Raw genomic sequence first — 25,125 nt, 5'->3', positions numbered from 1 at the left:
GGATGAGCTGTGGACATGAAGCAGAGGGGTTTCAGCAAGACAGATTCCTGGAAGCAACAGCAGCTCTTTTGGCAGAAATGGAGTAATATTATCTCTTAGAGTTGCAAGATGTACATCTGATCATGGGTGGCAGGGGCTAGAGATGGAAAGGATGTATTGGAAGGGATATGAGAAACCCTGTGTTCTACTGCTTGTAAACTGGTCAGAAATACAGATTTTTAAATCAGGTGAGATATTGCATGCCATGACCTAATGGAAATGGTTCTGTCTTCAAGTTTAGATTGTGGGAAGGAATTTCTCAGTCTGTTTTCCTTCCCACCTCACTGTATTGCCCTCTTGCCTGAGTCAGTGCATCTACTTTTGAGACCACATGATAAAACCAGATAGATTTTAATCTAGACCAAATAAGCTTGGGAGAGGTTTAAAAAAAAAAACAAAACAAAACCCAAACACACACACAAAACAAACAAACAAACAAAACAAACAAACAAAAAAAGTAAGGTTTTGGCAGATAAAGGCTCTTTTCATTTCCAGACCATTTCCCTGATCTGCTTATGGTGTGGTTTCACAAACAGCTGCATAAGTATCCCCAGGGAAGCAGCAAGCAGCAGGGCAGCTGAGCCCTAGCAGGAGAGAACATCTCAAGCTGGGTTTGTCATCAGAAACACTGAAACGTGGAACAGTTCCTCCACCGAAGTTGACATTTTCAAACCCAGGAGCCTGAACTTTGGTAAAAACAAACTTATGTTTAAAGGATTGTTGGCAATTGGATTTTCTGCAGATTTCTGTGTCCAACAGATGCAAGCATTGATCCAGCTTCACTTGAGCAATGATATGTACAATGAGGTATTTGGCTTCAGGAGCTTATGACTGAGGATGTTGCTGTCTCCTCTGTGTCCATCTATACTCCTTCCTTCTTTACAGATATAACTGCTAGCTAATAAATTAACATTTGTATACCTCTTTGAGAATCATGAGTGCTAAATATAGGTTTTTATTAGCTCATATCCTGGCAAATATTTCTTTCATGTAAATTACCTTTTTAATTGAATTATCTGTTTTGATTTTTAGAACATACAACGTCATTGGACCTCTGCTATTTATCATTCTTCACTGTAAGAGTTTGCCAAGGTAGGAAGGAAATTGGGTCAAGAATTTATCACAAAAAAAGCAGATAAGCATTTTACTTTAGGATTCTTTTATGTCCCTGATTCTGATGAGCCTAATAATCTTCACAGATCATTAGCATGTCATTGCCCAGAATCCATCCTGAAACTGTATGATCTCACCTAATAAGTTTCTTGTTAGACTCCTAGGCTGTCCCAGTCATCTTCTTAATAGTGATACATGTCTCATAGATTATTTATTGAAATGACATGCTTAAAAAGCATCAAACGAGAACCTTTACTTTGCTGTGAAGCAGCTAAGAATGGTTATATCTGTTTTTCATAAAACTGGCCTAAAAGGTTAGATGCCTTGTCCAGGATCACACAATAAATTAGTGATACAGCTAAGCATAAGAGAAATGAGTGCTGTGTCCCAGACTCTTGCTTCTGGGCAGTAGACGTCACTATCTCTTCATCTCAGGAACTATTGCATGGTCCAAAATGAAGATGGTTTACTTGCTACTTAAACCCATGGCCTCAATCTCTTAAATTCTCTTGTCTTTTGACCTTGGTCAAGGTCAGAAATGCATACAGCACTCTGCATAACAGTGGCCTCATGATAAGTATCTAGCCTTGGTGTTTTCTGAGTTTGTTTCTTTTTCTTTCATTTTCCAAAAGACAGAAAAGGTAGAAAGTCACCTTATGACATTCACGATTCAGAGATAGCCACTAAATAAGACTCCCTATTTTCCCAAATGTGCTCTGCTATGCCTCAGTTAAATGGTGGAGCCTGTTACTGAGTTTTGGTTTTTTTTCCTCTTTTACCTCCTAAGATATATAAAAGATCATGTTTATTGCATCTATTTGAAACAAATAGTAATAATTAACATTTATATACTACTTTCTGCTTTCTAAGCACTGCACAAACACTAACTAATTACTCTTGGTTTAGTGTAAATTAAAGTAACCCTGCTCTGCATTACAGTCTATTTGCATCTTTTGTTGGTTGAGAGCTAGTTCAATTACTTCTAATCTTTGGTCTAACTAGTCATTAAAGGTATGGCTAAGAAGAGCCATTTACATCTTCAGTTGTCTTCTCCCCTCCCGAACCCCTTCATTTGTTTTTCCCCCTTTACTTCCCACAATGTCTTTTTGCTGAATATTTCTCAGACTGGATTCCTGAGCAGGGTAGTACAGCTCTCCTTCAGGAGACCAGGGAGCCTTTCCACTCATTTTGTTAAATGATACAAAAACTTTCTCTTAACTATAAGAACGACTTAATAACTCATTCTGTTTTGCCACAGAAAGTCATATAAAAAAATATTTTCCTATGGCAAACTAAACTGTTTGTCACTTAGTCACTAAATTAGTGATCTTAGTACCAATAATTCAGAATTCAGTTTTTAGATTGGACTTGGATAAACCACTTAACTTCTTGCTTAGCATTTTATCTACTAAAAAATGTGGAAAATATTTGGCTTTCATGAATCCTGGCACAGAATCCAAGAACAGGCTTCTGAAATGCAAACAGTTTCTCCCATTGACTTCCTGCATGACCTTGTTCAGGTCACCTCTCTTCTGCCTGTCTGTTCTACCTGTAACATGGGAGATAGGCAGAAGTACTTCCCTGACTGGCTAAATCATTAAGTAATCACAATCGTGCAACAACATGAATGAAGAACTCTACAGTGGCGTTAATGCAACCAAATTAGGACTTCTACTCTTGAAGGAGTCAACCTAGGGTTCCCTTGAAGTCAATAAAGAGAAAGAATTACCTCCAGGTAATAATTTTTCTATGTTTGTAATAGATGTCTGATGTATTTTTTAAATTAATCTTGCCCTAGAAATTACTTTTTTCTTCACTGATCATAGAAGGAATCAAATGTGAATAGTTTGGCTGTAGGTGTTTGCAGAACTGATATTAAAACTTAGGCGAGACAAATTCTATTTATATGGGCAGCCTGTTCACGCCACCACAGATATTTATAATTGAAGTATAAAGTCAGAATCCAAATTTTATCTTCTGAATTTTTACCATAGTGGCAAAAAGGAACAAAAAAATAAAGTAAATAAAAATAAATCTTGCTGTTATTCTGATACCTTTGGGCAAGCAGGAAAACAGAATTTTGCAAGGAAAATATAAATGCAATGGTTTATCTTTTCACCTGAGTTACAGTATCACTTATTATTACCTTGTTAAGCCCCTTCCTTAGCCCATCTTTCAGTCCTGCAGTATTTGTAGATCTGGAATAGTGTGATGAGGTCTGTGTTGGAGGTTCATACCCTGTACATGTCAGCACTAAGCTGCAGCTCAGCAATCAGGTGTAAGTCCTCTTGCCAGAGTGTAGCCTGTGTCAAGCAGACAGTAAGGTCTGGGGATGTCAGATGGACTTCTCTTTGTAAGAGGGATTGCATCTGCTTAAAATCTCTTCTAAGAGGTGGTATCTCTCCCTGATATTCCAATGAGGCAGCCCGTTGTTTAAGAAAAAAAAAAAAACAATTCTTTTCTATTTCTAATTTACTATTTTTATATCTTTATTTTTCCCGCATAGGCATTTTAACTAAGAAAAATGTACTTCCTACTGCATAAGCTTGTGTAATTGAAAGTTAAGATGTGGACATAGTAGGGGCTATACTGATTAATCAATCCCTACCATCTCTCAATGCACTCTGATTATCTCACAGAGAAGTCCTAAAATAAGTCCACAGAAAATCAGAAATCAATTCACGGGCCTTTGCAGTCTTTTTACAGATAATTCATATTTTAATAAACTTAGTTTGAAGTTGGACTCTTTGGGGGATTTTATCAATACAAGAAATGGACTTGTTTCTTCCCTTGCTGAAGGAAAGCAAGGACATATTGCACAGTACCACAACATCTGCAACAAGAGCAGACAGAGTTTACACATGATACTGTTGTAAGACAAAGACTGGTTGGGCTTGTAATTAATCCTGCAGGAGTTTTTGCGTGTTACTTACTTCAATCCGGTGACCTGGCCAAGATACTTGGTCCTACCTGTAGAAGAGGGATAGTAAGATGGTAATACTCTTTTCCTTATGCTGTTTGTCCTACCTGTTTAGGTGAGCGCTTCCCTCTACTGCAGAATGCTTTCTGTCATATTGTTCTTCAGGGTGTCTATACAGATAGTGTTAAATAAATAGGCAAGTACAAAATGAATCTGTCCCCAGTGATGCTTTTTGAACATAGCTTTGAATATAGTCCTTCAAATTCAGGTGAGCCTATGGCATTCCCTGTCATTCAGCTGCAGGAGTGAAAGCCAATGCAACTATTATTGTCACAGCCAAGCCAAATAAAAAAAAAATAAAACTTTGGATATTTCAAGTTTTACATTACACCTCTCCTTCAATTCAAGCTGTCATCCTGTGAGCTGCTCAGACACTGGGCTACATCCAAAGGATGTAGAACAGGAGATGGGCTCTGAACTCTGCTTCACATACGAGCTGCACACCAACGTGATACTTTTACTAAGGGATACAAGTACGTGACAAGGTTTATGCTTTAAACTTTGTCTACCAGCAGGTCTCTCTTTCATAGTTTTGCCGCAGCCAACACAGCTACTTCTGTTAGTATCTATGTTTTTAGAGGCAGGATTGGAGCCTGCTGTGGTGACTGCAGGGAGAACAGGAGGACGTCTTCTATAAAAGAGTCCCAGCCTTCATTCAGTTGTCTTCTGTGAGAGCATAAATAATAAAAAATAGTGATAAGTAAGGTACATCTGGAGTGGGTATGAGTGCAAAGCCTTGTTCTTATGGAAAGAGCTGTGAACACATCAGTATCTCCATGGAAGACACAAGACCTGTATGCACCAGGCAATGAGTTTAAAGGAGACAAGTGTTTTTTCACACAACACCTAATCACATTGGGACTGCCCATAGGAATTTACAAAGGCCAAAAGCAATTAAATTTTAAAGGGGCTTAAAACAACTCTCAGAGGACAGATCCCCAAAGGACTGTCAAACAATCCAGTGAACCCCAGTAGGCTGGAGGGGGGTGGGGGGTGCACGGTGAGCAAGGTCCTGGGAGGTGACATAGCCAGGACAGTTGACCTAAACTGACCAGAGAGATACTACATACTATATGATGTCTGCTCAGCAATAAAAGCTAAGAGAAAGGAGGAGGAGAGGAGAGGAGGCATTCATTATTACCATGTTTGTCTTCTGGAGCAACCACTACATACACTGAAGCCTTACTTCTCAGAAAGTGGCCGGACATTGCCTGCTGTTGGGAAGTAAAGAATAAATCTTTTGTTTTCCTTTTCTACCATGCCCATCCTTTGCTTTTGTTTCATTAAATTATTTATTATCTTGACACATGAGGTTTTTTTCCATCTTATTTTCTCCCTGTCTTGCTGAGGAAGGGAGTGATAGAGCAGCTTGGTGGGCACCTGCTGTCCAGCCAGGGTCAATCCACCACATTGAGCCTTGTACTGGTCTTTCATTGCCTAGAAGATGACTACAGGTTTATCAAGTACATTTTGTTGTTTTTCAAAAGACAAAACAGATTCTGTTTTTCTTTTCTGGAGGAAAAATACTTCCCTAAGCAAACAGAGGAAGCTTGTGCCTTAAACTTTCACCTTGCATGTTTGAGACACAGTCAAGACTTAGATCTGTCTGATAAATCAAGGATTTAAATCTTGGTCTTCTGTATCCCAGCTAAAAGCCCAAATCAGCAGATGGTGGATGATGGAGGAAGAATTTGGAAAGCTTTAGTGGAATTCATTCAGTGACCACATGCAATGGAGATGCCACTTCTGCATTCAATACCAACATCTCTTTCTCGCTGGGGCTCACTGATACACAGGCTGGTTTCACTGGCACATCACACATCCATCCAAACCTTGAGCCTGACATAGTGAGCCAGGGAAAATGTGCAGGCTGAACCTAAATCAGTCTACATTGTCTGTCTTTTATTATTTAAATGCCTTTATGTGTTATCTATTAAAATGAGGTTCTGAAGAAAAGCTACTTCTTCCAAGAGTGGCTAAATAGAATAATAAAGAGTATTTCAATATAAAAATAAGATTGTTTCCAAAGTAATTTCCATTTTGGAGGACACCAGAGTAGGATTGTGATGACTACAGCTGCAAACTGCTTACATTAGTCAAAAACTATTTGAAAGCTATTTTAACTTTTGGCCTCAAAATCTTCCCCTAGCACAGGCTAAGGGCTGCAGCCCATGAGGGAAGACTTAGTGATTTGCAAAGCAGAAATAATTGAGATAATTGCATTCCAGTCCTCTTCATGCTTTCCCACCATACTTCCAGTCTCAACTACTGTTTCAAGCTTTACTGGGCCTCCAGCTCATTACAGTTTTAGATTTATTCATGAAAAGGTCACAAACCACATCTTTTGGACAGGACATTACCAATTGCGTAGCAAGTCTCTTACCAGTAGAAGAAAGGCTTAGTGGTTGAGACCAGAAAAGGGAGATTTTGTTACTTTATTTGAGCACTGGGTTGAAGCCAAGCAGTGTTAACTCAACTCTTCATTCTTCTCTCTCATGCCTGCTTCTTTCCAAAGGCTTTGCCAAAAATGTGAGAGGTTGTTATACCTACAGCTTAATTTATTTCCTACAAAGACCTCCCGGGATCTGAACCTCTGCTGTGAATCTGAAGCTTAAAGTTTAATAAAAAAACACAAGAGTCTTTTATGTTATAAAGAATAATCTCCCAGAAGTCTGGTAAACAGCATCACACTGTTTAAGCTATGGTTGTATGTTTGCTGATATCAGATCATTGCAGCCTCTGATCATTTGGCAATACAAATTTGATTTTAATCACTCCTAAAATACATACCTAAATACCTGCTGAATACATCAGAACATTCAACACTACATTTCTGCTGGCTTTGTGCTTTAGACCAGGTGTGGAATGGCAGGCAATATCACAGACTTTTTTGGACAAATGGAAATGACCGAATAAGATTTCCCAGATTCAACATTTTGTATCATGAGACCAGAAGACAGAGTCTCAGTCCAGGCATTTGCATCCTCATGGAAGTGTGATGGGACTATCACAGTGGACTGCATTGTTTCAAATAAGATGTTAAACATCAAGTGATGACTCATCTTGGTGTAGAACATTCACAACCCCTGCAACAAAGTCATTTAAGCATCTGAACTTACAACATCTTTGGTTGCAGCTTAGCATCCTGAGTTGGAGCTAACTTCCCAAACAACAGTGCTGCTCTGGCCCCAATATCTGTTGATGTTTCTTAGAACACGAATGTACAACATGGCAAAAAACTCTCTCTCTTTTGTCTCTGAGTGGGTTTTTCATCATTCACGATGGGAGTTCACTGGTCAGACACAACTGCAATTGTACATGCTCCACAGTCTCTGACAGAAGGTCACTATCCAAACATGAAAGAGCATCTTTTTAATAATACCTGAGGTTCGTACTACTCATCTCACACAAAGATTTCAGACATGCGTTGGCCAAGATTTTTTAAATTAAGGATTTTGCAGTGCTTATGTGACTTGATTCTCAAAAAATCAAGGGGTCAGTATCAGACTCTGCCTGGGATATCAAGAGTCTACTCTCGCTTGTGTTACTTTCTTTTTGTTCCACTTTAAGCAATTCACTTTGACTTCCTATGCTTCATCTCTTCCTCTATAAAGTGAAGAAAAGGATACTTGATCACTTCTTACCAACATTAAGTCTTAGTTCATAATTCGATTTGTGGAGCCCAAAGGAGAAAAAATAAAATACAGACTGCTGCTCTGTATTCTGTAGCTGTACTCCTTCTACAAAGGGCAGCAGCAATAAAAAATAAAAATAATAATAAAAAAATAAAAAATAAAAAAAAAAAAGGGTGAAAAAATTGCCCTAAGCAGTGGAATGAGAAGATCAACTTTAAGAAGTGGAAACAAAAAACAGGCCCTGGCAATTAAGATGATGCCACTTTTGCATGGGCAGCTTTGCAGAGGAACAAACAACTGTGGGAAGTCACTTTGCTTCCTCCAGCACAAAGATGGACCAAATCTACCTGCAGGATTCAGTCTCAGGTTTTCATGGAGACAAGATATTTCACTCTTCCAGCTTTCTCACCACCCTGTTGCCATAACTATATAGGAAACACATAAAGCTATCTTTACCATTTAAACCCTCACATTTTGACAGAAAATTGGATGATATGACATGCTGCCTTCCAGACCAGGCGCTGTCTATCACCTTGCTGCTAATCTCTGTGATTAGTGACCTGCAATGTAAGTCAGCTATCAAAGACCACCTGTCCCTTTTGCTGTAAGCGCCTCCTAGCAGATCGCTCTGTGGTGTCGCACTCTCTTGTCTGGTTTTTGATTGATGGAAGTTTGTCTTTTGAGCAGTGACTCAGAAAATAAATCATTCCTCCTGCCATTCATTGAGTGCACTTCTGCAGCACAAAGCCGGTGGGGTTAATCAAAGCTCCAAATGCAACAAAAAGCAACAGAACCGAGAATGAGGAGGATAGATAAAAAGGATAAAACATAATAAAAAGGATTATTTGAGAGTCAACCGAAGCCAAAGTAAAATAAAAAGAGCTGCAAATAAGCATTGCATTTACTGCACTACTGCACCAGAGCTAGAAAGCTAATTTTTTTTTTTGTTATGCCTCTTGACATATATGCAAAGATGCAAGAAGAATCCCACAGCTCTGAAATATACAACTATGTCAAGGAGTCTGATTTTACAGACTTTAGCATGTGAGTAACTCTTTCTGGGGCCAGTGGGATTTTTCTGAGTTCAGTAAGTAAAAACTGAAGGGTGCTTCTGTTGTGAATTGTACTGCGAACCAGCTTGTGGTCCAGCTGGGATTCTACACTCGGAGAGCCGACAAAAATAAGAATGGCTATTGCTATTAATTGGCCTGGAGAATAAAATAAGGTGAAATTTGATATGTTACGCAGACAACACTATGATGAAAGAATCAAACTGAGCCAGAAACACTCCATTATAGGACAAGAAAGTCCTTTCCAAATAGAAACAGCTCAGAGCAGGGTGTTTTTGTGCTTTTATGGAGGACGAAAGAGTGAAGGGATGGAAAGGATAATGTTAGAAGCCTTGTTTTTTCATATGAGGTCCAGCAAGTTTATGGAAGCTGTTAAAATTATGAGGAGCAATCATGAACTAGAGGCAGAAAGAAACGGTTGGTTGAGTAGGTAGCTGAGACAAGAGTGATTCTTTGTATTTGCTGTGTGCCAGAGAAGTCAGGAAAAATGTGAGGTGTTGATGGCATGGGTGAAGTTGTAGCAGAAGTGAAATCAAGACACAAGGAGTAGCAGATAAAAAAATAATAATCTATCACAGAAGCAATATGAGGCAAATTCCCTGACAATGCAACTCCACTGAAGGCAAGGTATCTAGGCCATCTGGGAACTGGGCCATAAAAATGAGATGACAAGAACTGCATGTCCATGGAGAGATGCTGGAAACTTCCTTAAGTCACTTACGTGTAACAGTTCCTTCTTTAAAAATAAAAAAAATCTTCATTATGTGTTTTGGGGTTGACCTTTCTAGTTGAAAAGTGTCTCCGTACAAGTGGTAAGAGAGAGAGAGAAAAGAAAAGGGCTGAGAAGAGTTAAATTTATAGACATGAATGAATTGGGAGTTGAAGCACTTTTCTAGAAGAATGTGTATGCGAATGGTGCAAATTTACAGGGCTATTTTTGATGAACTGTAGGAGGAATTTCAGTTTTTCAGCACCTTTCTTTACAAAAAGAAAATGCTTCATCTGGTGGGAGTTCAGTCAATTTCCTGATTTTTTTTTTGGCCATTTCTGAAGTTGCAAGGTTACTAATGGTAATTACAGACCCTGTTTGTACCTTGTGGCTCTAACTGTGCAGAAAGGTTTTCTTGGCACGTGTGCCTCTTCCTCTAGAGGGTTTTTAAATGACTGGCCCTTGGTAGGAATTGCTGCAATACTCATGAGTACAGAGAAGCCACCTTTCCTCATTTCTTTCTTATATAGCAACCAATTCTCCCTCACATTTTGCTATCTCCATGCCCCATGATAATAAACCACAATTTCAGTGTTTGTCATAACAGCTCTTACTACAGCACCGTTGTGAAGGAGCCTGTTTTAAGGTGTCTTATTAAAAGGTATAACAAACCTGCTCCTTTTGAGGATTTCATACAAACAGAGAGGGTATAAAGGAGGCAAACCAATTCAATAACAATTGAAAAAAAAAAACGGTGCAAGCCGTTGGAATTGGGTTGTCACTGTAAAGTTCATTTTGGAGGTTAAAGGTACAAAGCAAAGACAGAACTAGAGAAAGAGTGGGACCCTCTTTCTCTTTGCCCAGCTGCAGGTGTATCTCACAGCCATCCTGCAGCTCATCCTCCCTCCCGCAGTCTCTCTTCAACTTGAGGATTTGCTTAGTTATGCTTGTGCCAGACAGCTTGGCAAGTGAGGACTTCAGACTAAAATGTTATCTTCAAACTTCTGCATTATCATTATGATTTTTAAGTTATCAGAACCCATGCTATGAGTCTTCCATCCTTTGCAGGCTCACAGTTTTGAGAGCCACAACTTCTACATTACACCTTATGACTTTAAACCAACCTTCAAGCTCACAGCACATCCATCCTGGACTGCTGCACCAGAGCTGTGTTCTGCTGCAACACAGAACCCGAAGCAAGGCTGGGTCTAGGAGTCTTGGAGGAGAAAGATTTTATTAGTATGTTCAGGAGTTAGCTTTTCAAGAGAGAAATGTCAACAGACTATGGTTCAGTCCTCGCTTATGCATTTTCATATGTATTTGCTATGAATAAGACCAGGAACTGAAAAGTGTTTTCTGATCTTCTTCTCTGTTTATAAGCACTGCTAGTAAACAACAGTATCCTGGTGTGGCATTTAGAGACCCAGCTTCTGTTCTTTAGCAGTCAGAAGGACTCAGCTCCTGGGAAATTCAGCATGTCATTACAGATTTCAAACTTTGGTTTGTAGGTTTTATCAGTATTTTTCCTCATAAACCGGTTTAGTTATTCCTAAACATGTTTTACCATCTTGCTGCAAGTCATTGATTTTGGGTTTGTTTTTTTTTTTTTTTTCTGTGCCTTCTGTTAAATTTAATAAATTTAAATTGAAAAGACAATTTATCAATTATTTTGACAAAAATACTTCTAATGCAGGTTTTATTTCTGATAGCAGTTTTCTTTGTGTGCAGATATGTATGCTTGCATACCCATGCATATATACATTGGTTTTCCCACAGGCATAAATCCCAGGCCCTGCTGTTACATGAAGCAGAGCCTTTCTCAACTCTGCTAAGTTCTAATATATTTACAGCTGAGTAAAGACAAGCCCTCTGAACAGGAAGCCATTTTCATCTGACTTCCATCCATACCTCAGCTCTTCATTTTTCTCTCCTTCTCTCTGCCCACTTGCATTCGTACACTGTCTCACTCCTCTGTTCCTTCCTTCTAACCTCGTGATCCACCAAAACACTTTTAAAACTATACAGCAGCATTTTTCCAAAGTCCTTGGGCTGCCTAAATAGAGCCATTTCAGCGTAGCCTGTTTTGCCAGAGATAGGTGACTGATGTACCAAATACATGCCTCCTGGAGGTGTCTGAATCACTTCCTGTGGAAAGAAGACGCAGAAAACCACCATCAGCTTCAGATCCCCAAGTGCGTGCCCGGTTCAGACATGCAGGTTGCTGCGTGTATGAGTCCCACTACCTGTGGCAATTATTAAGTGAGTCACACAGAATGGAGACTTTCTTTTCATCAGTAATTGTTAAAAGAGGGTTTTCCTGCAACCCATTAAGTAACCTTTCTTTTGTTCATTGCAAGAACACACAAAGAAGTCAGATTAGCTTTCAAGTGCCCAAAGGCATGAACCTACATCCCATTTTTTCTATTCTGTCTTTCAGGTTACTCCAATCTGACCACCACACAGACGTCATTATTTTAATGTTGAATACTCAGACAAGAGTGCCATGGATGTAAAGGAAAGGAAACCGTATCGATCTCTGACTCGGCGCCGTGACGCCGAGCGCCGCTACACCAGCTCTTCAGCCGAGAGTGAGGACAGCAAGGTACCCCAGAAGTCCTACAGCTCCAGTGAGACCCTAAAGGCTTACGATCAAGATTCCAGGTTGACCTACAGCAATCGAGTCAAAGACATGGTGCACCAGGAGGCCGATGAATTCTGCCGAGCCGGTGAGTACATTTCAGTAGATGTGGTTGCAAGCGGCATGAGTGCATCAGCTGAGAGCTGGGGCTGAGTGGGAAGATGCCTTTGAGGGACCTCAAGGTCAAAAGCAAGATATAAGAAAAGAAAGAAGCAAGGAACATCTTCACTGTATTGCAGAGACATAGGATGAGTACAAACCAATGTCTTTAAGAAGGACACCACTAACCTGGGATACTACTTTTTTAGTGTCTTAGTCTTTGTGCCTCCAACAGCCTTTTGCCACCTCCCACCATAAGACCAGACGTGTCTGCATCAGACATGAAGACATGCTGCACAGTACTGGCACGGCCTGGAAAGTCCCTGCATGCTCAGATCTTTTTGCTATGTCATGTGCCTGCTCTGTCACAAAGGTACTCATTAAGAATGCTGAGGCAGAAGACAGTGAAGGTAGTGTGCCACTGTCGACACTGTCCATCTGGGCTACAGCAAGCCCCAAGAAGCCTGGAAGAAGGGAGGCAACTGAGCTGCATATGGCATGAACCACCCTTGGCATTGGCTATAGGTTTGACATGAGGACATGGTCCAATATTAGAGGAGTGGTACAGAACCACTTTTAGGACTTATAGGAGTCTCTTTAGTGAATCTGGGTCACAGTAGCTGTGAAGATGTGCAAGCTCAAGGGTCAGCATGGGCTTCACAGTCCTAATAGAGATTCCAGATATTTTCCTTTTTATTGCTAGCCTGAAATCAGTGCAGTTGCATTTTGACTGCTGCTCTTGCCTGTGTGAGGTAGATTTCTGGCCCCTGATACAGTTTCATCTTCAATTTTTTTTTTGTGGAGAAATGAGTGTCTTAGTTCAGAAACCAAGCAGAGCTTCACGTAAATTATTTTTAGAAGTCCGTCAAGAAAAGCATAAAATGACAAAATGTCTCAAATAGAGTAGGCAGCATTCCAGACAATGAACATAAAATAGCTGACCCGGGCTGCTCCCAGCACACCCTCTGCAGCATGGAGAAGCTGATTCTCCAAAGAAAATGCCTATAATTCCACTCGTTTCACTTGGGGGCTGCTTAATTTCACTCTTCAAACACAGTGCACTTGTGGGTTTGGTGCAAGGTTCATCTTTAAGTCATGCACAAGAAAAATTACTTGTGGGAGTATCTTTGTGCACATGGCTTTGGTGTCTAATTTAGGAAAAGAGCAACAGACAATAATTAACAAAAGGGCTAATAGATATTGTACGTAATACTTTACAATAATAAAAGGATTTTCCCTCTTAGCAACTCTGAGGTACTTCATCCTCTCTAAGGAATCTACGAAGTTATAAAGAAAAGGAAACCTTTGAGGTCATTGAGCTCACTCACTTCCAACAATATATTCACCATGCAGCATAGATGTGTATTAGTACAGGTCAGCAGTTTTCAGCCTGAGGGTCTATGAGGCCATGCAGGTCCATGGACTTCTCCTAAGAAGCCCACAAAATAAAAATAAAATAAAAAAAAAAACCAGTCCATTGACAGGGAGTATAAATTTTCTATACCCAAGTTCATACTTCCCTAGGCAAATTCTGCAGGGTACTGAGAAATAGTAAAAGTGCTTGGTCTAAATGGCTGAACATATTTGAGAAGATGTTAAGATTAACCATGTCAGGGCATCAATTCTACTTCTAGATATGTCACCCACAGATTTTTCAGTTTATAATTTTCTCCCAGATCATTCGGAGAGTCCCAAAACTGGCTGAACAATGTTAAGAATAACCCCAGACTTTCTGTGCCACATTTTCCACTAGCAGAAAATTGTGAATGGACCTCACTTTGTGGTGCTGCTTGGGCTCATGCCAACTGAAACCAAGCATTATTAGCCTGCTTGACATCAACAAGGCACAGTGAATTTCTCTCCTGCCTTGCTTTGGAAGGCAGAGGAGGGAAACATTTCAAATTGACCAAATAAATTCAGTAAATAAACAAGTCAGCATTTAAATGGTTTTAGCTAGAGTGAGAGTGCCGGCAAATATGCAAGTCAGCACAGGAAAAAATAGACCAGATCTGAATTAAAAAGTCTCAGATATTTATTATCTTCCATTTATTGACTTGAGTTCTTCCAGCTTAAAAGGCAACAGTGAGCACAGAATATGAAAATCAATGCATCTCCTGCTGTTTATTGCAAATAAATTTGATTTTCAGTTAATTGTAGCAGTCATTTTTCATAATTTATGAGCTGCTGTTACTGGAGAGCACCAGTCACACTGCACATTGATGTATCCGATGATGTTAAGTGTGGCTTGTTTCAAGGGAAGGTGGAACTTGTCATCAGTGACTCAAACATGCAAGCAAAACCAAAAGATAGCTTTCCAGTACTCCACGGAAGATGGCTTAAAAACTATCCTGGCCTTGCACAAAAGTTGAAACTGGAAGAGAAGAGCAAGGTCTCTGGAGAGATACAGTGTCCTTGCATTTAGAACTTGGGTCAAATTCATTTGCTACCGCATGCCATGGCATGGTAGAGAACGTTCTCTTAGACCACTGTGCAATCAAGTTAAATAGATTAATTTGCCACAAGCTTGCATTATGCTTCCAAGCAAGGCCCTGGGGTTTGATGGAAGTGTAAGACCCAAACAACCTGCTCTGTCCACTCTGTCTGAAAACTTTAATCTTTGGTCAATTAAAAAGGTGTGAAGTTCATGAATGATTTATATAGTTTGAGTGCTATCAGCTGTAGATCCATAGAATCATAGAATGTATTGGTTGGAAGGGACCTCCAAAGATCATCTAGTCCAACCCCACAACAAGCTGAAGAAGCTCCATAACAAGCTGAACCACTCCTACTTCCTTCTGACGTCAAACAGCTCCTTCTCTGAGCTTTATGTGGAAATGTTGTCCAGTCCCATCATTCATCCTGTATTCAAACATCTCCTTGTTCACCGTGAGCTGCCAAGTCATCTGAGTGAAGGAGTGTAGTGAAATGGCACCTGATTTGGGCCAGCTGATCATTCAATGCATGTGTGCTATGATAGGAGAGACCTTCCCCACGCAGCAGGCCTTGGGGATAAGCCAGGGTGTTTCCACAAGTGTGAAAGCAGACTGGAAAAGTAGAAATCTGACTATTTCTATTGGATACATATTTTCCACCGTATGATACTTAACATGAACAAAAGGAAATGTGAGGAGAACCACATGCTTGTGTGGTTTTGAGCAGGGAGAGAATCATAACTCAATTTTGGATACAACCTTAAGATCTGATGAAGAGATTTTAATAATGAGGAGATAGGAACTTCACCATTCAAAGGCAGGTTTGAACCTGAACTTTCCTGGAGGTCAGGCATTCAGATTTATCTTGTCAAAACATGTCTGAGCTGCAAACACTGCTCTAAAACTAAGCCTGTGGCCTGTGTGGATTTGGCAGGTTCCACCCCTCTTTTTATTGCAGGGGATTTACTTATTGAAATAATGGGAAGAAGCCAGATAGGCTGAATTTGATCACCGGTATTGGTATTTGGCCATGATCCAGGGCCTGATGCTTCCTACCAGTTACAGATAAAGTTTCTTAATCCATCCAATCAAGGCAAAGCATAACAGGAGTAGAACTTCATTGTGCCATATGAATGCCCAGTGCAGCTAAAGGCATTCACAGGTGCTCAAAATCTTTTAAAGACATTCAAGACTGAAAAATAAATGCAGGCATTAATAAATAAATGTGGATTAAAATGAAGCCACTAATTGCTCTCCCCCACCACCTCATGCAACTTTCTGAACAAAGTATGCTAATATTTGAAGCCTCATTCACACTGATGTGGTCTGATTTTGAAGCTCTGCAGGTAACTAGATGTGAACTCAAGAGTCATTTTTCAGGTTGTATTTTTAGTCAGCTAAACAATTGCGATTTGCAGCCAAATAACCTCTGCTGTGACTGTATCAGAATGAATAGCTAAACTGAGTCAAAGTGTGAGTGGTCAGCACAAGGGGAAAGTGAGATTGCCAAAGGAAATTTAAATCCCCAGCATGTAATTACAGGGATTTCAACAAGCAGAACTCACTCAAACTTCCTATTGTATTAGAGCTGCCAGGTGTATGGTAGGACTTTTGATCATTGCATGCTTCATTTTGCTTTTCTCCCAAGATTACTTTTTGCTTCTTCTACAGAATTTCACCATTTCTCCACCCATCTTTGCTTTCAAATTTGCTGATTTTGTTGAGCACGCCCTGAGTTTTTGTCAGGGCAAAGAAGCAGAAATCCAGCTTCTCTTTGGTCTTGGCATGATCACTTGGTCTCACCCTAAGCAAGACCACAAAACAGAGGAATTTTTGGTATGATGTTAGGATTTAGGAGCTGCTGTGCCCCACCTGAAGACAGAGAACGATCAGTTCTGCCATTGACTTGTGCTTTAGACAAAACTATTCCCAACTAAAGAGTAACCAGGCTGCTCTGTTTTCTCCCAGGAGCCAACTTCTCTTTGCGAGAGCTGGGTCTCGAAGACGTGACCCCCACCCATGGGACCTTGTACCGTACGGATATCGGGCTGCCTCACTGTGGTTACTCCATCAGCGCTGGCTCGGACGCTGACACCGAGACAGACGTGGTCATGTCCCCTGAGCACCCCGTGAGGCTCTGGGGACGCAACACCAAGTCCGGACGCAGCTCCTGCTTGTCAAGCAGGGCCAACTCCAACCTCACCCTCACTGACACAGAGCACGAGAACACTGAAACTGGTAAGTGGTGACACCACATGCAATGGCAGCCTTGAGCTCTACCAGAAATGACTCTTCTTACCACTCCACCTTAATCTGCCTTATGTTTTGTGTTGTGGGTTTTTTTACCAGACTCAGTGAAAACACTCTTCTGATAGCCCCACGTCGTGGCCTTTTGTACTGTCCTACAGAGTGTTTGTTAATAAACTGCTGGAGAAGCTCCTACTTATTTATCACAGCGACAGAGATCATTAAGTGGCTTTAATACTCTCTCTGCTTTCTGTAGTGACCTTTCAGACAATAAGCATTTAAATCTCCCCTCCCCTGGCCGATGCGGCTCTTATCTTTGCTACAGATTTTTGGGGCAGATAATTTCCTTCTTTTCCTTGCTGGTTCCTTGACAGGAGCTGTTTCATTTATGTAAATCAGCTGACTGCTCTCTGAAGGAAAACGATGGCAAAGTATTTTTAGAAGCCTTTTCTTCACGTGAAATAAAAGCTGAAGGTCACAGATTTTTTATCTCTGTAACTTTGTGTCCCCAGCTGCGGGGACTCCTGCATGTGTTTTGTAGGTCTGCGAACCTTTTGGTCAGCAGTTCTACCAAGCAGAGTAGGAAGGAGAGAGGATTTTGATTCAATTGCAGCTTGACCTAGGAGTTCACAGAGCCATATATGCCTTTGCACCTTTAATTCAATTATGGCACAGCCTGCTTCTTAATATAGCCACTGCATACAAGTCACCGGGAGCTTGAGCTCCGCTCAGAAAGCTGATGTGAAATGACTGTATTGCTTGTTCTCTTTATGCTTTTTGCCACAGTATTATAGTGACAAATGATGATAACTTTTCCTTGGGAAGCCATGACACGATGAGACATACACCACCCACATGATTTTATGTTTAACTCCAACAAAATTACAGTAGAAGCTTTTTAAGTTTCTGCTCAGAGATAATGATATATTAGGCAAAGTTCAAAGATAAATGGCCTTCCATTGGAAGGATGTACAGAAAAGCCTTTTTAAATTATCTTGACAACTTTTTTTTTTTTAAAGTTTCTTAGTGTAGTATCTTACAGGGTTGCACGCGTTAGGACAGACAGACACACAGTGCCAGATTATATTGTTTTCCTTCCAAGCCTTGTGTTTTGATGAAAAACCAGAGGGATCATCAGGGTCAATTAGAGTTTTATACACTCCCAAGAAAACACTAGAACCAAACCACAAGCAAACACCTTTCACTTCCATCCCATTCTCAGTATCCAAAGCCCTCTCTTGCGCTTTCCATGGTGGTGTATGAGCAGCTGTGATCCTATCCCATACATTTTTCTTTCCATGCCTACCTAGGAAAAGCAAAGTACATACTCGTAGTCTTTTTTAGTCTTTCTTTTTTTTGTGTTCAGCTTAAGAGTGAAGAATTACATTAGCTGCTGGAGTCTTTTTCATTGATTTCCATCATGCTATCTCTACATGTGTGAATGCAACTTTGTACCTACAAATGAAATTATATTAGCAACAGCACATGCCTTGAAAGGCTCTACTGAAAATAGTAACAGAGGTAGTACTCATGTCAGGACTGAGGCAACCTCCGATTCTTCTTCTCTTGAATTTAATGATACACTACCCATCTGTTGAACCATCATTTCATAGCAACTAGAAAAGGGAAGACAGAAAGGTGGAGAATATATCAGCAAGCTTTTAAAGTGCTGTAGAAAGAGTTTCTTTGGGTCCTTGCAGTCTTAGATGTTGAGTGTTTTGAATGAGAAAGGCTATATCATACTCGATGATGCAAAGTCTGTGTAGAATAAATAAAATCTAGAGAGCAGTTGTGTCCAGTACATAATTATACTGTTCATATTGGGGGAAAAAAAAAAAAAGTTGTGGTGAAACTTGAGGGAAAATATTATGATCCAAGATGTAGTTCTGGGGAGTTTCAGCTGAAGCTTAGACTTTCTTGGGAACATATCAGAGAAATCAGCAAGGTTAAGGTCAGAAAAACTGGTCCAGAGCTGAAAGAAAGATACGTCATTTCAATTGAGGGATTGCAGTTGAATTGGTGGTATAAATGTATCCAGACAAAGGTTGCAAAGGAGGAAGAGAAGAAGGAGTAAGAAAAAAGTCTCAAATGGTCACAAGATTTGGACATCTTCATTTTGTAATTGCTCAGCACGGATAAAAGTGAGAAACTTTTACACACAAACCCCTTACAGCCTGAAAACAGCTCTTAGAGCAAACAAAGCCTGAGATCCTTTCAGAAGCTTTGCAAAGGCTTTTGCAAATGCAAAGTTTGCTGTGTGTTTCCTCCCTCTGCACACAGGTAGTTTTTCTCTGGGCCTGCTGCTATCACACAGGCTATCAAGAGCAATCCCAGCTTTATAGGAGAAATGTTTTCAAGAAGACATGAAGTTTTGCTAATGGCAGCATAAAGTAACATAATGCTATGACTCAGTTTACAGGATACCTTTATTAATCAATATTAATTGTTGACAGTATTGATAGAAGTTATAGCCTTTAGCTGAAGTCAATATGGAGTTTTATGAACCTGCCATCAATAGAAGATTTTATGGACCCATTAAAACAACTTTTCCAATGAAGGTTAACATCAGCAATTTTTATGCTGTTCATTATTTATCCAAAATAAATAATCAGAATTTATTTCTGACGTTTATAAATCCAAAGCTGTCAAAGCAGGATTCTACCAAGGCATTTATAGTGTTCTTAGAAAAATGTGAGAACTGGCTCGCTCAAAAATCAGGTTTGCTTTTATGTCAGGAGTGGTGATGCCTTGAAGGAACGGATACTCTGCTCGTAAGTGCAGCCACAATCCACCCCTCTGTCTTTTAGGAAGCCAGTGAAGTGATCTGGTTCTATGGCCTATTACAGTCCATAAATCACTTGCACAGACAGCTGGCATGAAAAGCCATGCGTCGCTTTATCTAAACTTTTCCTAGGATTTCCAGGAGGCTGAATACTTTTACTAAGTTAAGAGTTTGTTTTCACTGAAGAGTTAACTTGAGTTATAACTCTGGCATTGCCCTGAGCTCAGATCCTTCCCACCCAACCAGCCCCAGTGGCTTCCCTTCCATTGGGCAGTGCTTTTCATTCCACCTGGATGGTCACTTTGCAGAGTAAGTGGACAGAAGGGACAGCTCAGGTTACTACAGCTTGTCTGGGGATAATGCAGTTACTCCATGCTGCTAATGTAGTAGACATTTCATGTATCTCAAGTATTATTCTGCAGCATGACCATCTAGGCTAAGCTGAAATTGTGAACTCCCATGAACTGTTCAGATCCATGCAGAGAGAGGAGTTAGGTTCCTGGAAGTCTAGAAATGAAGTTAGGAGAAACTCTTTCCTATACTGGTTCGCACTGTTTCTCAGCAAGACTGACTCAAGCAAAAGAAGTTCCTAAAGTGATCATTTGGAACTGAGCCTGGAGTTAACTGGCATTACCTTGGGTAACCCTGAATAGGCTTTGTACTGAGCCAGCCATTGTTTAATATAGAGAACAGCACAGCGAAGGAGAGCAAGGTAATAGTCTCCCAGAAATTTACTTATTTTGCAGTTATTCAGTCACATAATAAAAGCAAAATACTTCTAATCATAAGGACATCATCATAAAAATACAGTACCACAGAACATTTTATGCTGGAAGGCATCACTGAAAGTCTCTGGCCCAGTCTCTTGGTTAAAGCAGGGCTAACTGAGGTTAGGTTGGGTCGCTCAGTTACACTCTCCAGGATAGAGAGGGCACAGCCTCTCCAAGAACAGTCTGACTCCACCTTCTGTATATCCCCCACACCTGAAATAGTTAAAAGACAGCAGCTAGGTCTCCTTTAACCATCTCTTCTCTGAACTGAACAAAGCTACCTAGATCCTCCACTCCTTATAAACAGTTTGTAGGCAGTTAAGCACTGGAAGACATGGTCAGAGGAGTCCAAGGAACACCAATGCTAAGAGTTTTTAATTGTAAAGTAGACAAAAGGCTGCTGAGAAAGGTCTAGATTAGATGCTGCCTCAGTCAGAGAGGCTGTACATGCTGGCCTCTTGAGCATCCCTCTTTCTCCAGTTTAATAGCTGGTAGCATTGCTAAACTTTTCTCGACTTCATGGGCATGCAGGACTGTTCAGATTGGGCTTTGAGCACCTCAGGCTTTTGTGGCTCAGGCTATTTTTTAGGGCTCTCCTAAAGCATGTAGAGATAGTGTTCATGTGTAAGCACCCATGAAACAGACTCTAAATATTTCCTTTGAGTCCATAAGGGAGATCTTACCCTAGATCAGCCCAAACTGTTATGAATCATGCTGGTAGTCCCCAGATGAACCTGAATATGAAAGATGAGCAGAAAACATAGATATTCCCATACAGAATCCCTTCCCACAAAAAAAATACCCACCACTTTTTTCTCTGCTTTCAATGTGATAAAGAGCTTGCTGGTTTATTCAGCACAGTTGTTGCAGGATTATTTTAGACCTGGTCCAAGTGCATTTTTAAAATTTGTCTTCGTGAAAGTGAAGAAAGAAGGTGAGTCAAACTAAGGATTCTTTTTAGTTTTAATCTGAGTTTAATTTCCACCCAGGCATGTAGCTGGTTAAATACGTGAAGGAGCAGGAGAGAGGGGGATCAGTTTTCCTCATTAGCAGGACAAGTCAGCAGTGATTAATGCTGTGTACATGTGCAGAGTGGAGCTGATGTTTCTCTCTGTCATCATCTTCTCTTGGGAAGAATGTGGGCAGTATCAAGAGGCCAGAAGGATCTCACAGGCAAGATGAGTAACATCAGATGGTTCAAGACAGTTCGACCAAGCTGGAGATGCTCAGTTGTGATATATTGCATAAAGAAATTCTTGCAGCAGAAGTGTTGCTGAAGTGTTGCATTTTCTTATCTAACAGACTGAGAGATTACTAGAGATGACCTAAAATTCCAGATCTAACCACCCTGGAGGCTGTAGGATATAGGACCACTGCTGTCAAATTGTGCTGTGCTGCAGAGCCAGGTCTTCTTTCCATCTTCACAATTCAAATATACGTAGGAAACGTGTTGTCTTGCAAAGAATTCTGCAGGCATTTCATGTGTGCCAAAGAGGTGAGAACAGCCTCAGTGGGCTGAGGTCTCCCATTTAACAAGGAATGGGATGCAGGTATGATCAGCCTCAACACTTCCACCATGCATCTGCTGGTCACGTCTGTTTAGGAAGAGCAGTTTAATCTCCAGATCCATTTGTCTTTGGCATCACCTCTGAAATCACCAGGCAGTGCCAAAAGTGGTATGGTGACTCTGCAGACACTTACTGGTGACAAGATTAAGAGCACCAATTAATTTTCCTTTGCTGGACCCACATCCTACAGAGAGAAATAATTTTTCTTTTAGTCACTACTGTTCTGGGATGCATTTAAATGAGCTTTAAAAGTGTTGAGCAAACGACGAGCCCAATACCCAAACCTGCTCTCCAGGCCCTACCAACGTGAGCAGGAAGGTAGAGGATATGCTACAGTTAACTTTTGCTTTCCCATCTAATAAATTGCCTTTCTGGAAAATTCTCATAGGTTTCTGTAAAAGTGAAGTGTACTGGAAATCAAGAGCTGGAAAGCTCATGATAGCTCTGCCTGCTCTACCATCACAGACCCTACTCTCAGCCATTTTAATTGACATAATACATGATGTAAAGAGCATTTCTTGCAGTAACCACCACACTTTCTGCTTCCACACTGCTTAAGCCGTTACTGCTTAGAGTGCTTAAGAAACTGCACAGGAAATTAGGACTCAATAGAATTGAATGCTTATAGAAGATATTTAGAAACACAGGGGTACATTACAGCAGGAAATAATTAAAGACAAGCCTTTCACACAAGGAACACCCAAGAAATGATATAATTTTATTTCTCCTGAGTAGTTAAGAAGTCTAACTAAAGCTTTTACTTATTCAGACATGTCTGATACAAACCTCACAAAAGCCTCTGAATACTCCTGCTGCCATCAGCAGTGTTAGATCAGGTCCTAGATATCTGGTGGTGACTATCTGTTCTGGCAAAGTAGTCAGCATGCCAGAGTGGTGTAAATCCCATTGCTCTTGGTTAAATACATCACAACATACCATTCACCAGTAGATTTTTTGTCTATATTTTGGGTTCTTATTAAAACAGAAAGCTGTCCCTATGATCAAACCACATGCTCCAGAATTTCATCAGCTTTTTCCAATTTTTTTCTTTTCAGAGCTGTTTCACAATATCTAGGGGAGCTCTAGTAAAATGTTAATTATTTCTGTGTAGGGTTTTTTTGTTACCTTTGGTTGTCCAGAGCTCATCTCCTCATGTTGTCTGTACTTGCTACCAGAAGCCTTGCAAGGTTCTCTTAAATGGCTCTGAACTTCTGCACAGGAAAGATTTCTACTCACTCTTTACATTCACCTTCCTGTTTCCCAAATCATGTTGATCCAAATCGCTGGCCCAAAATACAATGCAATGCATCAGTGCAATTAGCAGTGCCAGAATTACTCCGTCATCTTAGCATTACAAAGTATTTGTTAATACCCCAGTTGATAATCCATGATGACTTTTCTTTTTATTACCATGTTTTGCTGAGTAATTTCCTTTCAGGCTTCATACACTCTATTGTTAATATTGTTACTGTGGTTGCAGCAACATTATGTTTTTTTTTTTTTTTTCCTCTCCTTTGAATTAAATAGTGAATTATAAAGTACTTCCAGTAAATGAGTGTGATCTTCAGACATGCTTCTTCCACAAAGCAGGTAGGCAAAAATGTGATACTTGGACTCTGGAGAATTCAGAAAGGAGATTTTAAAAAAACCCAACACATTCTTCTCAATAAACAAATTTAAAAAAAAAAAAAATAAAAAAAACCTAAATGTGTTATGAACTAAACTTTATTAAGCTTCCTTTATGCCTTTTGAGCAGGGGAAGACAAGAATAAATTAGAATTACCCGGTCAAGATCAGGCATCTGCTGGTTGTCATCTTTCACTTGCCTCCTATCAGTTGTAACCTTAATATTAACAAGATGTTTCAGCTTGAAATAAACATTAGCCAGAACCCTTACCACTAAAGATCCATCATCACTTGCAGAAGTTAGTGAAGAAGTACAAAAATGAGTAGCAGATCCAGTGGGGCATTTTCACTAATCCCCTTCCCCATTTCAGCTCCTCAAAATTCTTTACACTTCTTTCCAGGTAGGATTTGCAAGAAATTCCCCATTTTAGAAGTACATGGGGATTGCTTGCATACTGCAACCCACTGAAGCTGCCTTACAGAGATATTCAGAGACTCGGTGATCACTTGAAATGTGAAGGTCAGGGGAAGGAATATGCCTTCAGGCTCCCCAACCATAAAGACACTAATATTCCTATGAAGGATATTAGTCCTAGAAAGGAGATGTTAGCTACATGGCCGTTCCAAATGCTACATTCTCCACTGAAAAATGGTTCCCTTGAAGGCTGTTACACCTTCCTTACTTGTGATCCAGCCTTCTAACCACTGACATTCTTGATGATGGATTCCTCATATTTTCTGTCCTCTTATCTTTTTGTCCTTTTTAGACATTAGTCCTGAGACACTTTGTGAAAGTGAAAAGGTGAGGCACCACCTCACTTCTGTACAGGAGTCTCCGAGAAAGTTTTATCTTGACAGGACAGTAAATTGATGGCATTTAGGGCAACAGACCCTTAATATCCTCCACATTCAACCAACACCCCTGTCCACTGGGTTGTAAAACAGCCTTTCACAGGAGGATGTCACTGTCTCAGGCAAGATTCAACCCACTCGAGAGATTATTGTTCCCTTGTTCATCCCGGGGACCTCAGACGGAGCCAGCAGCACCAATGCTCCAAATTTAGGAGGTGAAGGTACATGAGATTGATCTCCAAATTTAATACTTAAATTGCTGCATTAGTGATCAGTATCTTGATTTTATTCCATGGTGAAGGAAATACCACTGATTTTTAAGGCTAATCTATCTCATCACTGTCCTCTTTGCTTCTAGAGAAAAAGAAGTCTTTCAATTTATTTTTTTTTTTATTATTTTTATTCCTATATGGTCTGTCCTATAGAGAATGTATTTTCTGTATTACTGTAATCTGCATCTGAAAGTATGCTGACATTAAATCCCTCCACAATGTTATTCTGTTGTAATGAACTGCATGTCAATATAGGTTAGTGTGTAGGTTTCACATTATTATTATTGTGTTGA

At 40.2% G+C, this 25,125-nt stretch overlaps 1 protein-coding gene across 1 annotated transcript in view; it reads left to right on the top strand.

Moving 5' to 3' along the window:
• Window positions 1–11,982: 11,982 nt before the first annotated feature.
• LOC103780041 (teneurin-4-like) overlaps window positions 11,983–25,125 on the top strand; it is a gene marked incomplete at its 3' end in the record, with an annotated part of 173,717 nt that continues 160,574 nt past the window's right edge. Inside the window, exons 1-2 of the mRNA XM_008947689.1 lie at window positions 11,983–12,272; window positions 16,684–16,953. Of these exons, the coding sequence (XP_008945937.1) occupies window positions 12,050–12,272; window positions 16,684–16,953 (493 nt within the window). The remainder of the gene's footprint in view (window positions 12,273–16,683; window positions 16,954–25,125) is intronic.

This window comes from Merops nubicus, unplaced genomic scaffold (assembly GCF_000691845.1).
Source record: "Merops nubicus isolate BGI_N331 unplaced genomic scaffold, ASM69184v1 scaffold12599, whole genome shotgun sequence".
NCBI lineage: Eukaryota > Metazoa > Chordata > Aves > Coraciiformes > Meropidae > Merops > Merops nubicus.
Note: the sequence above shows the minus strand (reverse complement) of the source record. Positions and strands in the feature narration are given on the sequence as shown.